The 17021-nt window shown below is 30.7% G+C and overlaps 2 protein-coding genes across 5 annotated transcripts; one reads left to right on the forward strand and one right to left on the reverse strand.

Annotated features, from left to right (window-relative positions):
* Window positions 1-2089, reverse strand: LOC111290531 (uncharacterized). Its single transcript, XM_022881878.2, has 3 exons — window positions 1630-2089; window positions 1382-1511; window positions 1-1249 (listed from the first exon to the last, which is right to left on the reverse strand). Exons 1-3 carry the CDS (start codon window positions 1760-1762, stop codon window positions 403-405), a joined length of 1110 nt encoding a protein of 369 aa, XP_022737613.1. The 5' UTR covers window positions 1763-2089; the 3' UTR covers window positions 1-402.
* Window positions 2090-13266: 11177 nt separating this feature from the next.
* On the forward strand, window positions 13267-17021 carry LOC111290022 (histone deacetylase 6-like). Of its 4 annotated transcripts, none has more exons than XR_016346636.1 (7): window positions 13330-14260; window positions 15026-15466; window positions 15559-15701; window positions 16203-16293; window positions 16401-16539; window positions 16623-16694; window positions 16844-17000. XR_016346636.1 is itself a non-coding variant. In XM_022881425.2 (7 exons), the coding sequence occupies exons 1-7, from the start codon at window positions 13721-13723 to the stop codon at window positions 16896-16898; spliced, it is 1485 nt and encodes a 494-aa protein (XP_022737160.2). In that variant the 5' UTR covers window positions 13335-13720; the 3' UTR covers window positions 16899-17021. The 4 variants fall into 4 exon arrangements, 3 of the variants coding, with proteins under 3 accessions (XP_022737163.2, XP_089624813.1, XP_022737160.2); XM_022881425.2 differs by having other exon boundaries at window positions 13335-14260; window positions 16397-16539; window positions 16844-17021; XM_022881428.2 differs by lacking the exon at window positions 16623-16694 and having other exon boundaries at window positions 13267-14260; window positions 16397-16539; window positions 16844-17021.

The raw sequence follows: 17021 nt of genomic DNA on the forward strand, positions 1-17021 counted from the left end.
AAATAGCGCCATAACTGCAAATAATAATGATAATTAGTTAGAGTTTAGACACCATGGAACGCTTAGGACCACAAAGCTAAAATTAATTAGTTTTCACTCTTCTTTGGTGAATGTAAGAAGTAAGAACATTATTTCAACTGTTGTTCTCAAATCAAATACAGGAGGAAAAAGGCAAAAGAATCATGAACAATAGAATAAGAATACAGATTAAAAATTCTCCCGATGGAGAGAGAACAGCCAAATCATTTATCTGGTTATTAAAAAATACCCAAAGGAAAATTTAAAAAATAAAAAAAGGCTAAGCACTCATCCCAAACGTTTTCAGTCGAAGTCGTCCTTTACGATCAACATATGTGTGAACTGGTTTAAAGAGGTGAAAAAAAAATGAATTTACAGTTCTGTTCATATCTGCTGGAAGACATCAAAATTTGCTCGTGTTAGATCTTCTGAGAGCAACGTTAATGGATAGCTACTGATATTTACCGAATTGTGGTTGTGAAGCTGCTCTTCTTGCCATGAACTTGGTTTCAATTCCTCAGGCTTGATCCCATTGACCTGAAATTGAAACATGGAGTCCAACGTGCTCCCAGTATCCCACGAGAAAGCTCTATTTTCCACCATTTTGTTCATTTGGAACTCTGTGTAACTGCTGATATTTGAGCTGTTGCTAGAACTTTCCTTTGCCTCATTCAAGAGGAAAGAAGTACTTATTCTCGAAGCTGAAATATCAGAAAAGTCTGTTCTGGACATGTTTCCCTGATCAAAATTAGTTAAACTTGGCATTGAAGTGAAGGTGAAACTGGAATTTATCTCAAAACGGTTCTGATCAAATGACCTGACACTTGGGTGAAATTGTGGTACAAAATTGGAATTATACTCACTTGGATGATCAATCTCCGCCTGCAAATCAATGTAAGTCAAAGGATCATAGACTTGCTTGTTAATAAACAGCTCTCTTGAAGCTTCTGTCAATCCACTGCCATAGTAGTTACTAGAATCACTGACAAGAAATGTTGGCCCATGTGCTGCGAAGGATGATACAGTACTAGACAGCCCTTTAGACTGTGGTGTCTGTAACACTACCTTATCTGTACACTTGTTTTCTTCTTTCACTTCAACCTTGCTTAGCGGCTTGTGGGTGGTAGGGTCAATGCCTTGCTTCATTAGTTTCTTCTTCAAACAGGAGTTCCAGAAGTTCTTAATCTCATTATCTGTTCTTCCTGGTAACTGTGCTGCAATTTGAGCCCACCTGCAACCCGCGCAAACACAAAATCATTCAACTAAAAAACAATCAGTCCCCATTTCCACCTGTTGATTTGTTTATCAGATAAAAAAGATGTAACTTCTGTTGATCTGTTCCTAAAACATTAGTAGTGGTTACCTGTTGCCCAGAAATTCATGAAGTCTAATTATGAGATCCTCCTCTTGTTGTGAAAACATTCCTCTCTTAAGGTCTGGTCTCAAGTAGTTTATCCATCTCAATCGACAACTTTTTCCACATCTCTGCAAACCTGTATATATACCAAAAACCTATGAATTTTTTTTTCTTCAAATTCCCAGGAATGAAAAACAAACAAGTGAATTAGAGATGTAAAATTAATGTGCATTTGATAATGAAGAAAAACGCACCAGCGAGCTTAGGCACTGAACTCCAGCAACCAACCCCAAATCTTGTTATGTAATTAAACAATTTCTCATCTTCTTCAGGAGACCATAAACCTTTCCTTAACTTTTGCTTGAGACAACAGGAATGGCGTCCCATTTCAGACAAAGAAACAGTGGAAGTGAGAGGACGTAGGACAACGTTAACCAAACCCGCAGGAAAAAGGTTATAGTAAGCAGCTGAATGATTCGGACATGGAAAGGTGATGAGAGTGGGTTTATATGTCTCTCTTCTTCAATTTCCCAAGTAATCGTATGATTGGAAAAAATGAAGAATAAATTGTGATCATTAAAGGGATGAGGCTTAGAATTCAAGTTATGGAGAAAGAAAGAAAGAAAGAAAGAAAGAGAGCTTGAGGAAGGTGAAGCATTCAAGTGGGTTTTACGCAAATCTGGTGCTGCTTTTGCTTTGGACTGGATTAGTTTTTAAGAAATCTATAAATAAAAAGTGAATTAAATATAATAACTCTATAATCGTGTAATAGATAAATGTCCTGATGTTCCATGTATAATACTAATTAATACTATATATGTATCGCAAACTTAATAATTAATGAATTATTAGTATATAATATAATTGCATGCTTTGCTTTCACTATACATGTTTCAAATAAACTCATACACACACATATATATTTATTTACCAACATTAATCTCATTCTCACCCTTAACAATTTATAATTCACGTCTAAATAAACTAACCCAATTAATTAAATCAGGCTATATATATATATATATATATTATTCATCTATTGTTAATTAATGTGTTCTAAAACAAATTAAAATCACAATATGTGACTACCCTATTTGTTTTTTTCTTTTAACTTTTTTTAATCATGTGTGTGACACATTCATGCAACTAAACTGATTTGTTACTATTTAATTAACCTAAGGAAATATATTGTATATACCAACCATATAAATAAATACAATTAATGCATTTAAGTGTCATATTTATTGCATGTAACTTTATTCTATATATCGGTTAGAAATTAACGATGTCATAGTATTACTTCATACTTATATTTATTTATAAAATTAGTATTTAATATATTATTAACGTAAATTTTAATTATAAAAATGGGGTTAATTGGATATGCATACCCTATACCTTGTATTTTATATACCCTAAACTTTTGAGTACTTCATTGAATAGGCTATGCATCATATTTCCAAACGTTAATTATACTGCTATGCGTATGAATACATTCATTGCAGATGAAGTTAGATAACACAAAATATATAAATCGAAAGAGTTAATTAAAAATATATAGTAGTATTAATTACGTGGGAGGGAGTACATTGCCTTAATTTATAACTAAAAGCAATATTGGCATTAAAATTACAACCTGGGAGGTTCATTTAATATTCAAAAATTGCTCAATAACAATTGGACAAGTGAAGAATGTTGGGGAGAACTAGAAAATTTTGGGTAATGCCGGATCTAAAGATTACTTATTTTCGTTGAAAAGGAAAAAAATCATAAATACTTAATGGGAAATGTTTTATACATTACTTCAAAACAATTTTCAAAAAACACTTAGTGTTTTTTTAACTATCATCTACTCTTAAATTTTAATAATATCCTTTAGCCTTAAGAAATATTTTTGAGAAGTATTTTTAAGAAAAATATGTAACACTCCCATACTTAATTAGTTAGAGCAATTTATTAATTATTTTCACTATCATACAAGTAAGTCTGCGCTAGAACACTTGAAAAAATTTATATAAAATAGTGTGTTGGTTTGCCTTGCTTGCCAGCTACTGTACCCTGCCCCGGTGCAATGCATCTGGAATAATGTCAAATGTTGTTCTATCTAGATTTTTCAATAAATATTGTAAGAAAAAAAATTTTAAAAAGTCAGCCGACAGCATAGACCAATGCATGAAGAACACTGGGGGTCCATGCATATATATATATATATAGAGAGAGAGAGAGAGAGAGAGAGAGAAAGAGAGTAGAGAATAAATTTACTTACAAGTTTTATATTTTTTTATTATTACGTCAAAATTAAATTTATAATTAATTTAGATCAAACCAATATTTTAATTTTAATTTTAATTTTAATTATTTTAATTTAATAATAAAAATTTATATAATTTACATTAATATAATTAGATTTCTCCTCATATATATATATATATATATATACCCTCAAGATAAGATAAGGGTACTTAATTATAAAAATTATTAAATAAATTAATAAATAAAATAAAAATAAAAATATATGTAAAGTTTATTGGATATAAAATAAAATAATTATAATCCGTATAATATTATTTTTAAAAAATTTAAACCCTATAATATTATTTTTTAAAGAATTTAATTTCTATACATTGTTAACGATTGAATTGAAATTCTTTAAAAAAATTACTACAAGGATTAAATTCCTTTAAATAATATTAGAGGAATAAAATTCATAAAAATAAAAAAATACAAGAATTTATGATACATTTTGACCTAATTAATTATGTTGATTTAGAAAGTAATGTGATTGTGGAAGAAATTAATTACCTATAATTATGAAAATTGAATAAAAGGCAAATTTTACTATACAATTTGAATTGATATGATTGTGAATAGAATAATTTCATAATTTGTCTCTAGTCGATAGTGATTACGAAAATGGGGCATGGGGAAGAGAAGAATATATATACATATATATATATATATATCAATTCAAATTATGAAATTGTATAGTAAAATTTGCCTTTTATTCAATTTTCGTAATATATATATATATATATATATATAGCAATAAGGATAAGGAAGCCTTTCACACGGGTGAGAATGTAGTAAGTTATATACATAGTAGTAAATATGATTGTTGATTAATAGCATAATTCAAAGTTTAATTGATGGTTTATACAATTAATTTTAAGGGATAAAATTTAACATATTTAAAATTCAAATTTTAATATCTACAAAACTCTTTTTATTCTCAAAACTACGACCTTTTATAAAATAAAAAAAAAAGATTAGTAATAAAAAAGAAAAACTCAACCAAGCTTTTTTTATTTTATATATATATAAGTTACGGGCAATTTGCATTTAATTGATGAGAAATTAAGGATCTAACTTAAGGTTTATTTAGATAGACGATAAGATTAATTCTGATAAGATTGAAAATAACGGTAAAAATAAAATTAGTTATTATAGTGATAAGATTAAAATTAATAATAAGTACTTGTGTTTGGATGCAAATGCATTGGTGACAGTTAAATGAATTGAAATAAGAAAAGAAATTATAATTAAAGATATTAAATTAAAATGTATATATAATAAAAATTTTAAATTATTTAAAATTTATAAAATTAACAAATAATTTAAAAATTATTAAATTATTTTATATCAAATAATAGTTTTGATAATAAATAATTAAAATTTATTTATTTATTATATACGACTACATTTTACTTATTTATTTATTATGTTATAATTTTGAAGATATTTTTGTCTTTATAATTAAAATTTAAGGTTAAAAAAGAAAAAAAAAAAAAAAAAAGAAAGTTAAAAACTCCAGTGCGATGAAGAAATTGGAGTAAATATGATCAGTGGCTCACCGTGATCAATCGCACTATTATCCTATTTCATTTGGATCTTACTGCTGCATTTGAGACTATTTCCCGTAACAATCGAAACCCCACTGGGGATTCAATGAAATCCAAACGGACCTTTAGAAGGAAGGGGGGAAATGTGAAAGACTTATGCACGTCGATCAAAAGAAAATTATAAAATTTAAGTCAAACTAATTTTTCGTGCAAGCAACGGTATATACATTAAACCAAATGAGTGCGTTCATTTAATCCTCATTTTGAAACCAAATGAGGCATTTTACGTTTACTACTTGTAAGACTAAATGTTGAAATCTATATGTCATATTATGCCTATCCACAATCTTATTCTTAATAAACCTACTTCCATGTCACATTTTACACAGATTCTGTAAAATATGAATTGAGCAACGTATTGCCTCGTGTGTATGTGTGTGTGTGTGTATATATATATATATATATATATATATATATAAATTAAAGATTTATTTATATTAGTGTAACTTTTATATTTTTTTGAATTTTTGGATCAAAATTATTAAATTTAAAAATATCATTTTAATTTAAATGAGCCATTGATTTAATTTTGATATAAAGATAATGTAATAATATATGAATAAAATCATATATCATAAATAATGAGAAAATTTTATTTGATTTGCAGAAACACAGTGAAAGCATTGTTGCGAAAGTGTTGTGGAAACAAAGCTGACTTGATTCACTTGTCGAGAATAAGATCACGCGTTTAAAAATTGTCCACTAGTTAGTGTTAAGTTCTAAAATGTCAAACTATGAGATTCCTCTAAAATTTTCTTTTTTATGCCAATCTTTTTGTTTTCCTCTCTTATTCTTTATGTGACTTATCGTATAGTTTCACATGAATGAGACTTATCTCATTTTTTATTTGGATGAACATATTCATCTTCTTTGTTTCTCATCATGATGAATGCCACATCTAAAACTTTTTTCATCTTCTTCATTCAATTGCTAAATGCCATTTTTCTTCTCTTTTCTCTATAGACAAATGCCATTCTTTTTACATTAAGGAGAAAAGAGGCAAGCGATTTTTTTTTTATGGTTTTAATTCAAAAACCAGGACTCTTTAACTGTCCATGGTGGTTTCCTTTTCTTGGTTCAAACCAAGAATATAACTACCATATGTAGCTATTAGTTGTATAGAGCCTATCCACTCATTTTTAGGTGACATATTCCAACATCTCCCACTTGCACAAAATGGGTGGCAAATTTTCATGATCAATATAACATTTTTCAACTTTTTGCAATTAGTACATATAAAGAAATAAGTTGTACAACCAATATATTTTGAGAGCTTAATTGGTATATGACAATTAGGTGCATATAGCAGCTTAAAAACATATTTAGTTACTTATACAACTATTAGGTATGTATAGTAAATCTCAAATACAAGTAGAGTAAGTATGTAATACTTTAGATTTATTCAGTCACATTTTAAGTTCCTCACGATCTCTTTTTTGTCATATTATGTGATATACTTGTGTCTTCATAATTATGTTTGGCATCTCAAACATAACTGATCGACTCATGAATACAATTAAATGTGACACCTAAATGATCTTCACTTATTATAGAATCTCTTCATTTCAATCCAATTGCTATCCAAATATGTCCTATTAGATTAAATTAACCATAACCATTGGTAACATTCCAAGATAACTGATATTAAACTGAAACGTTAAGAAACAGTTGAAAGTTCTTAAAGATACTAAATGTGAGATCTTTTGATCTCAAGGATCCCATATAACAAGAAGTAAAAATTTATTATTCTACTACCCTTATTGGTTGAACTATACACATGTGATATGAAACAATTGCTATAGTATTATTCTCCTTTTCCAAAAAAGCATTTGTCTTTATCATTAGGATTTAATACATATAGGTGATAGTTCTGATAATCTCAGTATCTAACTTGAATCCATAACTCTACTTGATTTATCATAATCAATAGGACTCCCACCTAGCATTTAAGACAAATAAAGTGAACTTTTAGTTTATTCTCTTTTAGTCACAAATCTTTATATCAAGTGATCTTATTTTTATCCCTTATTGAGGCAATTTTGTTTTAAGTTTGGGTTCTTGATCTATAGCTTAAAACTAATCTTATCTCTATAATGCCAAACTATTAAGATGATTACTTGTGTGAGAAGGCTAATAATTTATTTGACATACCTTTCAAATCATAACGAATATGTAGGGGTGAGCAAAAGTCGGTTTGAACCGACTAGACCGATCGAAATCGAGTGAATTCTATTGAATCAGTTCGGTTTATTTGGTTTTAGTTATAATCAATTTTTTAAATCGGTTAAATTGATTAATTCGGTCAATTTTTTATTTTTAAAATTGATAACCGCACTGACCGAATTAACCGACTTTCTAATAATTAAAAATAAAAAAATTGAGATAAATATTTTTATTTATTTTTTTTTGTAAAATATTGTTGAATTATTAAATTCTTTAGTAATTTAATTTGAATGATACTAGAGTTTGAATTTTATTGAATTGAATTTGTAGTTAAATAATTATTCATAATAGGAAGAAAAATGATAAAAAAATCAGTTATTTAACCGAACCGACCAAACCGAACTGAACCGATTTTGATCAGTTAGGTTATGGTTAGCTATTTAATAATATTTGGTCGGTTCAATTATTTATTAAATGAAAGTCGGTTAAGTCGATTATTGATTTTTTCAAACCGAACCGATCGAACCGACCATTTACTCACCCTTACGAATATGTGCATAGACTTATACATGTATGCATGCTTCACAAAACAAAGTACTAAACTTTAATGATATTAATCGCATTTAATATAAGTCAATTTAAATGAAAAAAATCATAAATTGTTTATATGGAACATCTTAATCAGTACATCCTTATTTATGCAACCTTAGAGATTTCATGTGGCTATAAAACATACCTTTAGACATGAGTTTAGTTAATGGATTTGCAATTATCTCATGCGTAAAAATGTACTACTTGTTGATTTTTTTTAGCAACTTTGTCTTTCACAATTTTAACTGGTATGTTTGTGTTTGGCCTTTGAGATTTGTTTGTGAATGCGATGACTGCTTGATTATTGCAATTTATTAACTTGATTATCATGATTCATTCTCGTTGAGTTAGACTCATCTTTCTCAATTCTCAAATAATTGAAAAATCTCATAAACTAAACAACCTATTATACTATCACTAAAAATGCTATTAATTCAGCTTTCATTGTGAATAGTGCTATTCAAGTCTATATAGCCCAATATTCAATAAGAAAACATAGCCAAAAGTAGATTTTTTTTTTCATTTAAATCTCCTTTTTAACTTGCATCTATATAGCTAATTAAATGCAAACCATTTTTTAATAGCAGAACTAATAATCCACATTGCTTTATGATACCTTAATATGCTTTTAATGGCTTTTAAATAATATTGACCTGAATTGGATTGATATCTGCTTACCATGCTTACGGCATAGTAGATATTCGATCTTATGCACATTATAGCATATATAAAGCTTTCAATAGCACTAGAGTAAAGAACTCTTATCGTTTGTTCTTTTGTGGAGTTTCAAGACATATTCTTTGGCTCAAGCTTTCACCTTTTATCATATAAGTATCAATTGACTTGTAGTTTTACATATTGGATCATTTAAGAATTTTCTTAATATATTACTTTTGTGAAAGAAAATCATTTCTTGAAATGATCTTTTTTTATTCTTTAACCAAGTATGTAAGCTACTTTACACATATGTTTCATTTCAAATTTGAAGACAACCAATTTTCACTATAGTGAAATACTTCTTATCATTTTTAGCCAGTAGTATGTCATCCACATAAATTGATAAAATCACAAACTTGTCTATAATATTTTTGATATATGCGCAGCGATCCTCATCAATTATGATAAAATCGTATAAAATTATCGCTTGATGAATACTAATGCATATTTGTGCTATTGAAAATAATTCAATGATAATCATGCATATTACTACTAGTATAGTGTATTATCTAAACTAAGCAATCATAAAATTATTATCACACATGAAATTGATGGATTATATATATTAAATCAAAGTAAATTAGCAAATGAATATAGTGTTGAATAAATTATCAAAAAAAGAAAAAGATGAAATTCACAAATATAAAACTATCATACTCACTCTCCATTGATAGTCCACTCCAATGCATCATTGTCTTCGAAGTTTAAACCATTCAAGTAGGAGTTTTGTTAATTTCAATCTGCATAAGTAACACCATTTAAATGTGATTAAAGTAGAATTGCCAAAAGAACTTAAATTTGGAAAATTCATCATCAAAGCCCACTCTTCCTCATAGTTAAATTGGCAAAGCATCACAACTGGTATATTTCGTGGTCCTTTTCAAAACTGTCTCAATCAGACAACAATAAAGCTTCCTTTTCAAGAGACCATGATCACCAAATGACAGTGAAAGTAAAGCTTTGGAAACCCATTTCTTCCTTCATCCTTTGCTCAAATGATTAGCTCCTTTGCCAAATTCTCAATTTTTTTCTTGTCTCCATACAAAAGATAACAACATTTCTTGTCCGCAGCCCGTCCTCCTAGCTAGCGCTACTAGCGTAACTTCTGAGTTCACCATGTCGGGCATGGAAATTCGTGCTACTGGTCTCCGAAATGACCACAAGTAGCATTTAGAAAATTGGGATTCATATATAACTTTTTAGGTATATTACACTTTTAGGAAATTTTTAGTGGTTTTTTTATTTTGGTCACTTATGTTTTGCTTATTAATATTTATGACATTGTTTTTTCGTAACCTACTCGTTAGTCTCTAATTATATATATGTCATGTTATTTATCAAATATTACGCAGTATAATCATATAATTTAATTTGTCAAATGATATTAGTGGTGGGATTTATGAATTAAAAAAATAAAATTTTGAAACAAAAATAAAGACATGTTTGGTCACTTAACTTTTAAAAAAAATTTATTATGACCACTCAATTTTAAAATATCACAATTTGGTTATTAAATTTTGTGATTAATATTTGGTCTCCATTGCCGATAGCTCCTTATCAACGTGGATTTATAAGAATTTCATTAAAAATGTTTGTGAAATTTAATATAATAAATTTAGTATTTATGAAAATATATTGGGATAATATTAAAATAAGTCCTTGAATTTTATTAAAAAATAGAAATAAGCACTTGATATTTTTATTGCATGGAATTAAAACTATGAATTTTTATTTTATTATAATTATACTATTTAAATTTGAAAAATAGATGAATAGTATCTAATACCAAAATTACTAAAATAGTATTACTTCAAGTATTTTTTATTCAATTCATTCAAATAATTTCAATTAAATATTTTATATTTTATAATGTTATGATTTTAATTACAATGATAGTTCATAATTTTAATTTCATGAATAAAATATTAAAAAATATAGATAAAAGAAATAATAAAATAATTTATTATATTTAATTTTGCGAACTTCTAGTAATTAAATTTTCATAAAGCTATATTGATGATTACACAAAAATCTTAATAATTTCATAAACGTTAGTAATTAAATTGTGAAATTTTTAAAATTTGATGATTAAAATAGAAATTCTTGAAAAGTTAAGTGATAAAAAATATAATTTATCTTCATTTTTAATTTTCAAATTTTATTTTTTAAAATTTATAACATCATATCAATAATGACGCATAGTATATTAATAGAGGATGTGATAATCTCATGTGACATCTGACAAATGATATAGTATTGTTAAATTAACATGCCATTAGAGATCAATAGTTGGGTAATAAAAAAATAATTTTTAATGTTTCCAAAAAAATAATTTTTTAAAATGTTAGTGATCAAATTATAACTTGTCATAATTTGATGACTTAAAATTAGATGATTAAACGTGTAATTTGTTTTAAATTTTATGGGAAATTTTGCCATTCCCATTGCTTTTAAATTACAATGCATGCAAATTTCAATAAAGTCATGATAAGCTTCTTTTCCTCCCTGGGCATTGCTAGTGGGATGTATCTTATCACATAATTGCCTTGGTTAGCTTAAAATTGAGGTTATTAACTTGTTTCAAACCCTTGTATTAACTTAAGGTGTGAAATTTCAAGGTTCTATGGTCCCTTTTGAGTCCATCCATGCATGCACCCAATCCACTAGCTTTTCAGGTCAAAAGTTGCCATTAGAGTGTCTTGAGAAGAAAAGCCCATCCATGTCTAATCATAAAGCTAAGGAGATAACCCTGATTAAAGTTTCCTGTCCCCAATCGATAGCAAATTTATGATTTGACACCAATATAACTCTAATTAACATCTTTACTCTATATACATGTGAGTTTGGTCCACATGTTCTTAGTTCTTACTACTTTCGAATCCAATTTAATTACCCTTTGGTTGTAACAATTAGACGACTATATATGGATACAGGCCGACACGTCCACAAGATGACTAGGAGATGAAAACCCATGGTTTTGGTTGAATTTCTGTTGGAATGACTTTGAAATGACTAAAACGGCCGACCTTTGGTTCTGCCAACCTATATAAGATCAATTATTATATATAAGGAAATAAGGATGACTAACAGCTTCCAAAGTAAGTTTGTCTCGTTTTTTCAATAATAATAATTAACTCATGAATTAACAAGAGGTAATTATTATTTCAATTAATCTTTTACCTACCGACTCTTTAGGGGTGTTCAATTAAAAGTACTAGTCAACTATATATCCATGTTGTACTCAATATCATATGACGTCAATCTCATGGTAAAGTTTAATATATTGAATTATATATGTGAATTACATTTTTCCGGCAAGGTGTTAGGGAAGGAAAAGGTTCTTGTGTCTGAAATTATTTGGATCTTGATTTTGTAGTGTTAATCGGTTTATCTTGTTTCAGTCAAAGGTTGCCGATTATAGACATCAGAATCTTATTGTTGTTATCTTGTTTCTCTTGTTTAAGATTTGGCTGAAATGAAAACAATTTTCAAAGTCTACCGCATGAAAATTTTATTTTGAAAACTTGAATCCGTCTTGATGGCTTGCGACGCAAGAATAATGATCATTTTCTGGACATACTTCAGAAGTACATTGAAAGGGATGGGCAAGATCGGTGTCTTCGAGCGAGGGAGCCCCTAAGGAAAACTCTAGTTAATTTTCTCTGTTATTTTTCATTTTCTCCCAACTTTATTTATCTATTAATTGAATCACATGTTATGCGCTACTGCAAGCTTACGCTTTCCTTTTATTAAAATTTGAAAAACTTAGAGATTTGAATCCGTTTGAGTTTACTATTGATTTGACACAAAAACTTCAGTGGATCTATTCTTTTATTCTTCTTTATACAATTATAATATAATGTTATCTATATTTTACGGTGGTTTTTTGTACATGTGATCTTATTACTACATAACGGGAAATAAGCCTTTTTCACACCATAAATTGTACGTATCTCGCTCATCTTAGGATTCGGATCTTATACCTCTAAATTGAAGTTCAAGTTTTAGTTACTGTATTGAAATATCTTGTTGGATACAAGGTAAACACAAATGAAAACTTTTTCAGTTAACAACTGTATTGTTTATTGGGAAAATGCTAAACTTCTTATTTTAACTATAGAGTTTAATTTCTAATACTTCAAATATATTAAAAAATGAAAAATCATTTATTGCATTAAATGTCCCGAAAGAAGTACGGCATGAGCTACACATCAAAAGAAATGACGCTTAAATCCTTAGATTAGATCCAAAAACATTTGGCTTTAAAGTAGAACCCAAATATTTATCAACCCAAGATTGTAAGTGGTTGGGCGTACAAAGGAATTTATGGTCCCAATAAAAGACTCACACAAGGCTTAGCCTGCTAAGGAGCTGATTTATCGACATTGGTCATTGGTTGGGGCCATGACTCAGTTATGTGAATGGATCCTGCAGTCAGCCTCGGTCCAAAACAATGACTAATGAAAATGGAAGATTGAAAAGCCATAATTACGAGTAGGCTTTACCCTTGTGGAATGTAAAGGAAGGTGAGGTCCATTACTTTACTAACAAAAGGAAAAGGTAAATGGAGGTCAATTGAATTTGGGGCCAGGGGCTGGCCAGCTGATGAGTTAATTAGGGGGGAAATGGGAATGAGGGTAGGTACATGTAGGCGCAATGGCTATGGCACATCAATTTGCTTGCATCTTGGATTCTTGGTCCATCTATGCTCCGAATTTAAACAAAATCTTTCATGCAAATAAATTTTGATTTACGAAACAATAATTTGATTTTAAAATTTTTAAATTCTTCCTTAAAATCTTATACCCCATATCCAGACATTGAATTTTGCTGAAGACTTTCTCTCGTGACTTGCTAGTCGCTCGTAGCTGCTTTGTTTCCCTTTTATCTCTTCCCAGTTACCCCACAGAAAAATCACCCCCGCCTTAACACGCACAAAAAAAAAAAAAAAAACAGTTCAGTTGGTTTCCTTACCATGAAAGACTCCGCTGGAGGCGCGTCACTTCCGTCGGGACCCGACGGGAAGAAGCGGCGGGTGACATACTTCTACGATTCAACGATCGGGGACTACTATTACGGTCAGGGTCACCCGATGAAGCCCCACCGGATCCGTATGGCACACAACCTCATCGTCCACTACTCTCTCCACCGTCGAATGGAGATTAACCGTCCTTTTCCTGCCGGTCCCGCCGATATCCGCCGCTTCCACACCGAGGAGTACGTCGGCTTCCTCAACTCCGTCACCCCCGAGTTCATCTCCGACCCCACTTATTCTCGCCATTTGAAGCGTTTCAATGTAGGAGAGGATTGCCCCGTGTTCGATGGACTTTTCGGTTTCTGCCAGGCCTCCGCCGGTGGCTCCATTGGTGCCGCCGTTAAGTTGAATAGAGGGGATGCAGACATCGCCATCAATTGGGCTGGTGGGTTGCACCATGCAAAGAAAAGCGAGGCTTCTGGATTTTGCTATGTTAATGATATCGTGCTTGGGATTCTTGAGCTCCTCAAGGTTCACAGGGTAATATGATTTTTTTTAATATTTTAATTTTAGATCCCTTTTCCATTTTCTGTTTTTATTTAGTAGCTAATCTTCCTACAGGAATTTAGGGTTATTGAGCTTTCTTTTTATTTATTTATTTGTTTCTTCTTAGTACGCTCTTGATGGTTAGATCAATGTCTGATTCTCTGTAATTGGTTTATACTAGTATTTGATTTTGCATATTGCCATGTTTCCGTGGAAGTGACCCAGGTTTTCACTGTGACGCTGGTGGCTGACTTTCTTAATGAGTTGTACCGTTTAGTTTTTACTTTAAGGAAATATGGTACTTCTCTTGTGATGTTGTGCTTTGTAACCGTGGAAGGATGTATGTGAATCTTTTTCACTGCCTAAGCCGCTTTTGTTTCACTGTCACCGAAATCATTGCCGAATTCCGTGATGGAATTGCAAAACCAATGAAAGTCAAGCTTAAATGTGCCAAATGCAAATTCTTAATACTGTATTTTTTAGTGTTCCGTTCTGTGATTGTACTGCTGTTCTTGTCATATAACTCAATTTGTTTAAAGACCTTATTATTTATCATGCAATCACTAGAATTCTTGTAACTTCTTGTTTCTGTATTTCATTTCCCACTTAATCACAAGGAGTGGTATGACTACAAGGGCAGAATTTTTGTAACTTCTTCCCCAGTTTATTTTCCAAGAATGCCAGTATGTAATTATATTTCATGATATGTTGTTTTAATGGACTTGCATTTAAATACTTGACTTCAATGTCTTTGTGCAGCGTGTGCTGTATGTAGATATTGATGTTCATCATGGAGATGGTGTTGAAGAGGCATTTTACACCACTGACAGAGTTATGACTGTGTCTTTCCATAAATTTGGAGATTTCTTCCCTGGGACTGGTCACATAAGGGATGTTGGCGTGGGCAATGGGAAGTATTATGCTTTGAATGTTCCGTTGAATGATGGGATGGATGATGAGAGTTTCCGGGGTCTGTTTCGGCCTATCATCCAAAAGGTCATGGAAGTGTATCAGCCAGATGCAGTTGTTCTCCAATGTGGAGCAGATTCATTGTCCGGAGACAGGTTAGGTTGCTTCAACCTGTCTGTGAAGGGCCATGCAGATTGTCTTCGCTTCCTTAGATCTTTCAATGTTCCTCTAATGGTCTTGGGTGGAGGAGGGTATACTATCCGCAATGTTGCCCGATGTTGGTGCTATGAAGTCTCTCTCTCCCACAATTCTAGCAAAATGTTGTAAATATCATTGCTGATGAAATATTGTTCCTCTAAATTGCTTCTTTTGCTTCATTTCAGACAGCTGTCGCAGTTGGGGTAGAGCCTGATAATAGGCTGCCTTATAATGAATATTATGAGTATTTCGGTCCAGATTATACACTTCTTGTTGAGCCGGGCAACATGGAGAACCTGAATGCACCTAGAGATATGGAGAAGATAAGGTAAGCTCAAACATTATATTTTTTTGGGAAAACTTCACATTCACCCATTGTGGTTTGCGACTTTCCCACTTACAGCCCCTGTGAAAAATTTTGTCCAACTTATAACCTTGTGGTTCACTTCCGTTACTAGAAGGGGGCAACGACGTTAAAAGTCAAGCAGATTTTAGTGAAATTACAAAATTACCCTCACCTTTATTTTTAATGCTGTTACCCTTCTGGTAATGGAAATGAACCACAGGGTTATAAGTGGGAAAAAAAATTTCACTGTAGGTTTAAATGGGAAAGTCGCAAACCACAGAAGGTGTATGTGAAGTTTACCATATATATATATATATATATATATATATATATATTTGTTTAAGCATAGATCTTGTTTTTGTAGTAAATTTTCAAATTTTAAGTATGGTTCTCTGTCTTCACTTTTAATATGACCATGAGCCTTACCTCATTCTTGTAACCTTGTTTTGATAGAATTTTAATTTGGTGTTCCTTCTTTTTCAGGAACACGCTATTGGAGCAGGTTTCTAAACTATGTCATGCACCTGGTATACCTTTTCAAACAACACCAACCACCATCCAACCCCCTGAGGAGGTTTCTAGCCAATAACATATTTCTTGAATTGTTTTTTTTGTTTTTATCTGGAACAATTTCTCTTTCTGTTTTTCATCTTACATGGAAGATTGGTTGGATGTAGGCAGAAGAGGACATGGATGAAAGACCAAAACCTCGCATTTGGAATGGTGATGATTATGAGTCAGACCGTGAAGATGATGTGGAATCTCTATGCAGATTCTCAAATTCTGATGTGAAACAGTCTACAACAGATGCTGAAATGAGGTAACGGTTTGCCTTTTGACTGTTTGTCTTAGAAATGTTACTGAGCTTATTAACCCTAGCTGAAGTTAACTGATTTTGTTTAGGGTATTCGTTTACTTTCTTCATTCATTGCCTTGTAAATGGATCATCAAATTGAAAATCCTCTTGCTTTATGTGTGAGCATCTTTCCTACCCTCACAGCAGATTCAGCTTTGGAAAATGCTAGTTTTTACTTGCTTCAGCTTGATAACATATTTTGAAGAGCCCTTGTAAACTTTGTTGCTTTGCAAGTTGTGTGAGTTAAAGTTATTGTAATTTTCCTCAGGGATGTACCACAGGATTTGAAAGAAGTGAAAGCAGAAGAGCAGCCACCGTCTTGACACTGAAGGAACTTTGGCTTCTAGACTTCGTTGTACTTCATATTTGTCTTTGTATAATTTAAACTTGGGATCTTCTTTCAAGTTGGGTGTTTTTTGACATTACTAGCAAGCTTTTTCTGATCC

Source organism: Durio zibethinus, chromosome 11 (genome assembly GCF_047325235.1).
Source record: "Durio zibethinus cultivar Kanyao isolate XHJ-2024 chromosome 11, ASM4732523v1, whole genome shotgun sequence".
In the NCBI taxonomy this organism is placed as follows: domain Eukaryota; kingdom Viridiplantae; phylum Streptophyta; class Magnoliopsida; order Malvales; family Malvaceae; genus Durio; species Durio zibethinus.

Excerpts from the sequence above, each read along its gene's own strand:
- LOC111290022 (XM_022881425.2), top strand. The coding sequence starts at position 13,721 with ATGAAAGACTCCGCTGGAGGCGCGTCACTTCCGTCGGGACCCGACGGG. Across the intron at positions 14,261-15,025 it reads AGCTCCTCAAGGTTCACAGG|CGTGTGCTGTATGTAGATAT; the intron begins GTAATATGATTT and ends GTCTTTGTGCAG. Across the intron at positions 15,467-15,558 it reads CCCGATGTTGGTGCTATGAA|ACAGCTGTCGCAGTTGGGGT; the intron begins GTCTCTCTCTCC and ends GCTTCATTTCAG.
- LOC111290531 (XM_022881878.2), bottom strand. The coding sequence starts at position 1,762 with ATGGGACGCCATTCCTGTTGTCTCAAGCAAAAGTTAAGGAAAGGTTTA. Across the intron at positions 1,512-1,629 it reads TTCAGTGCCTAAGCTCGCTG|GTTTGCAGAGATGTGGAAAA; the intron begins GTGCGTTTTTCT and ends GTATATATACAG. Across the intron at positions 1,250-1,381 it reads CATGAATTTCTGGGCAACAG|GTGGGCTCAAATTGCAGCAC; the intron begins GTAACCACTACT and ends CGCGGGTTGCAG.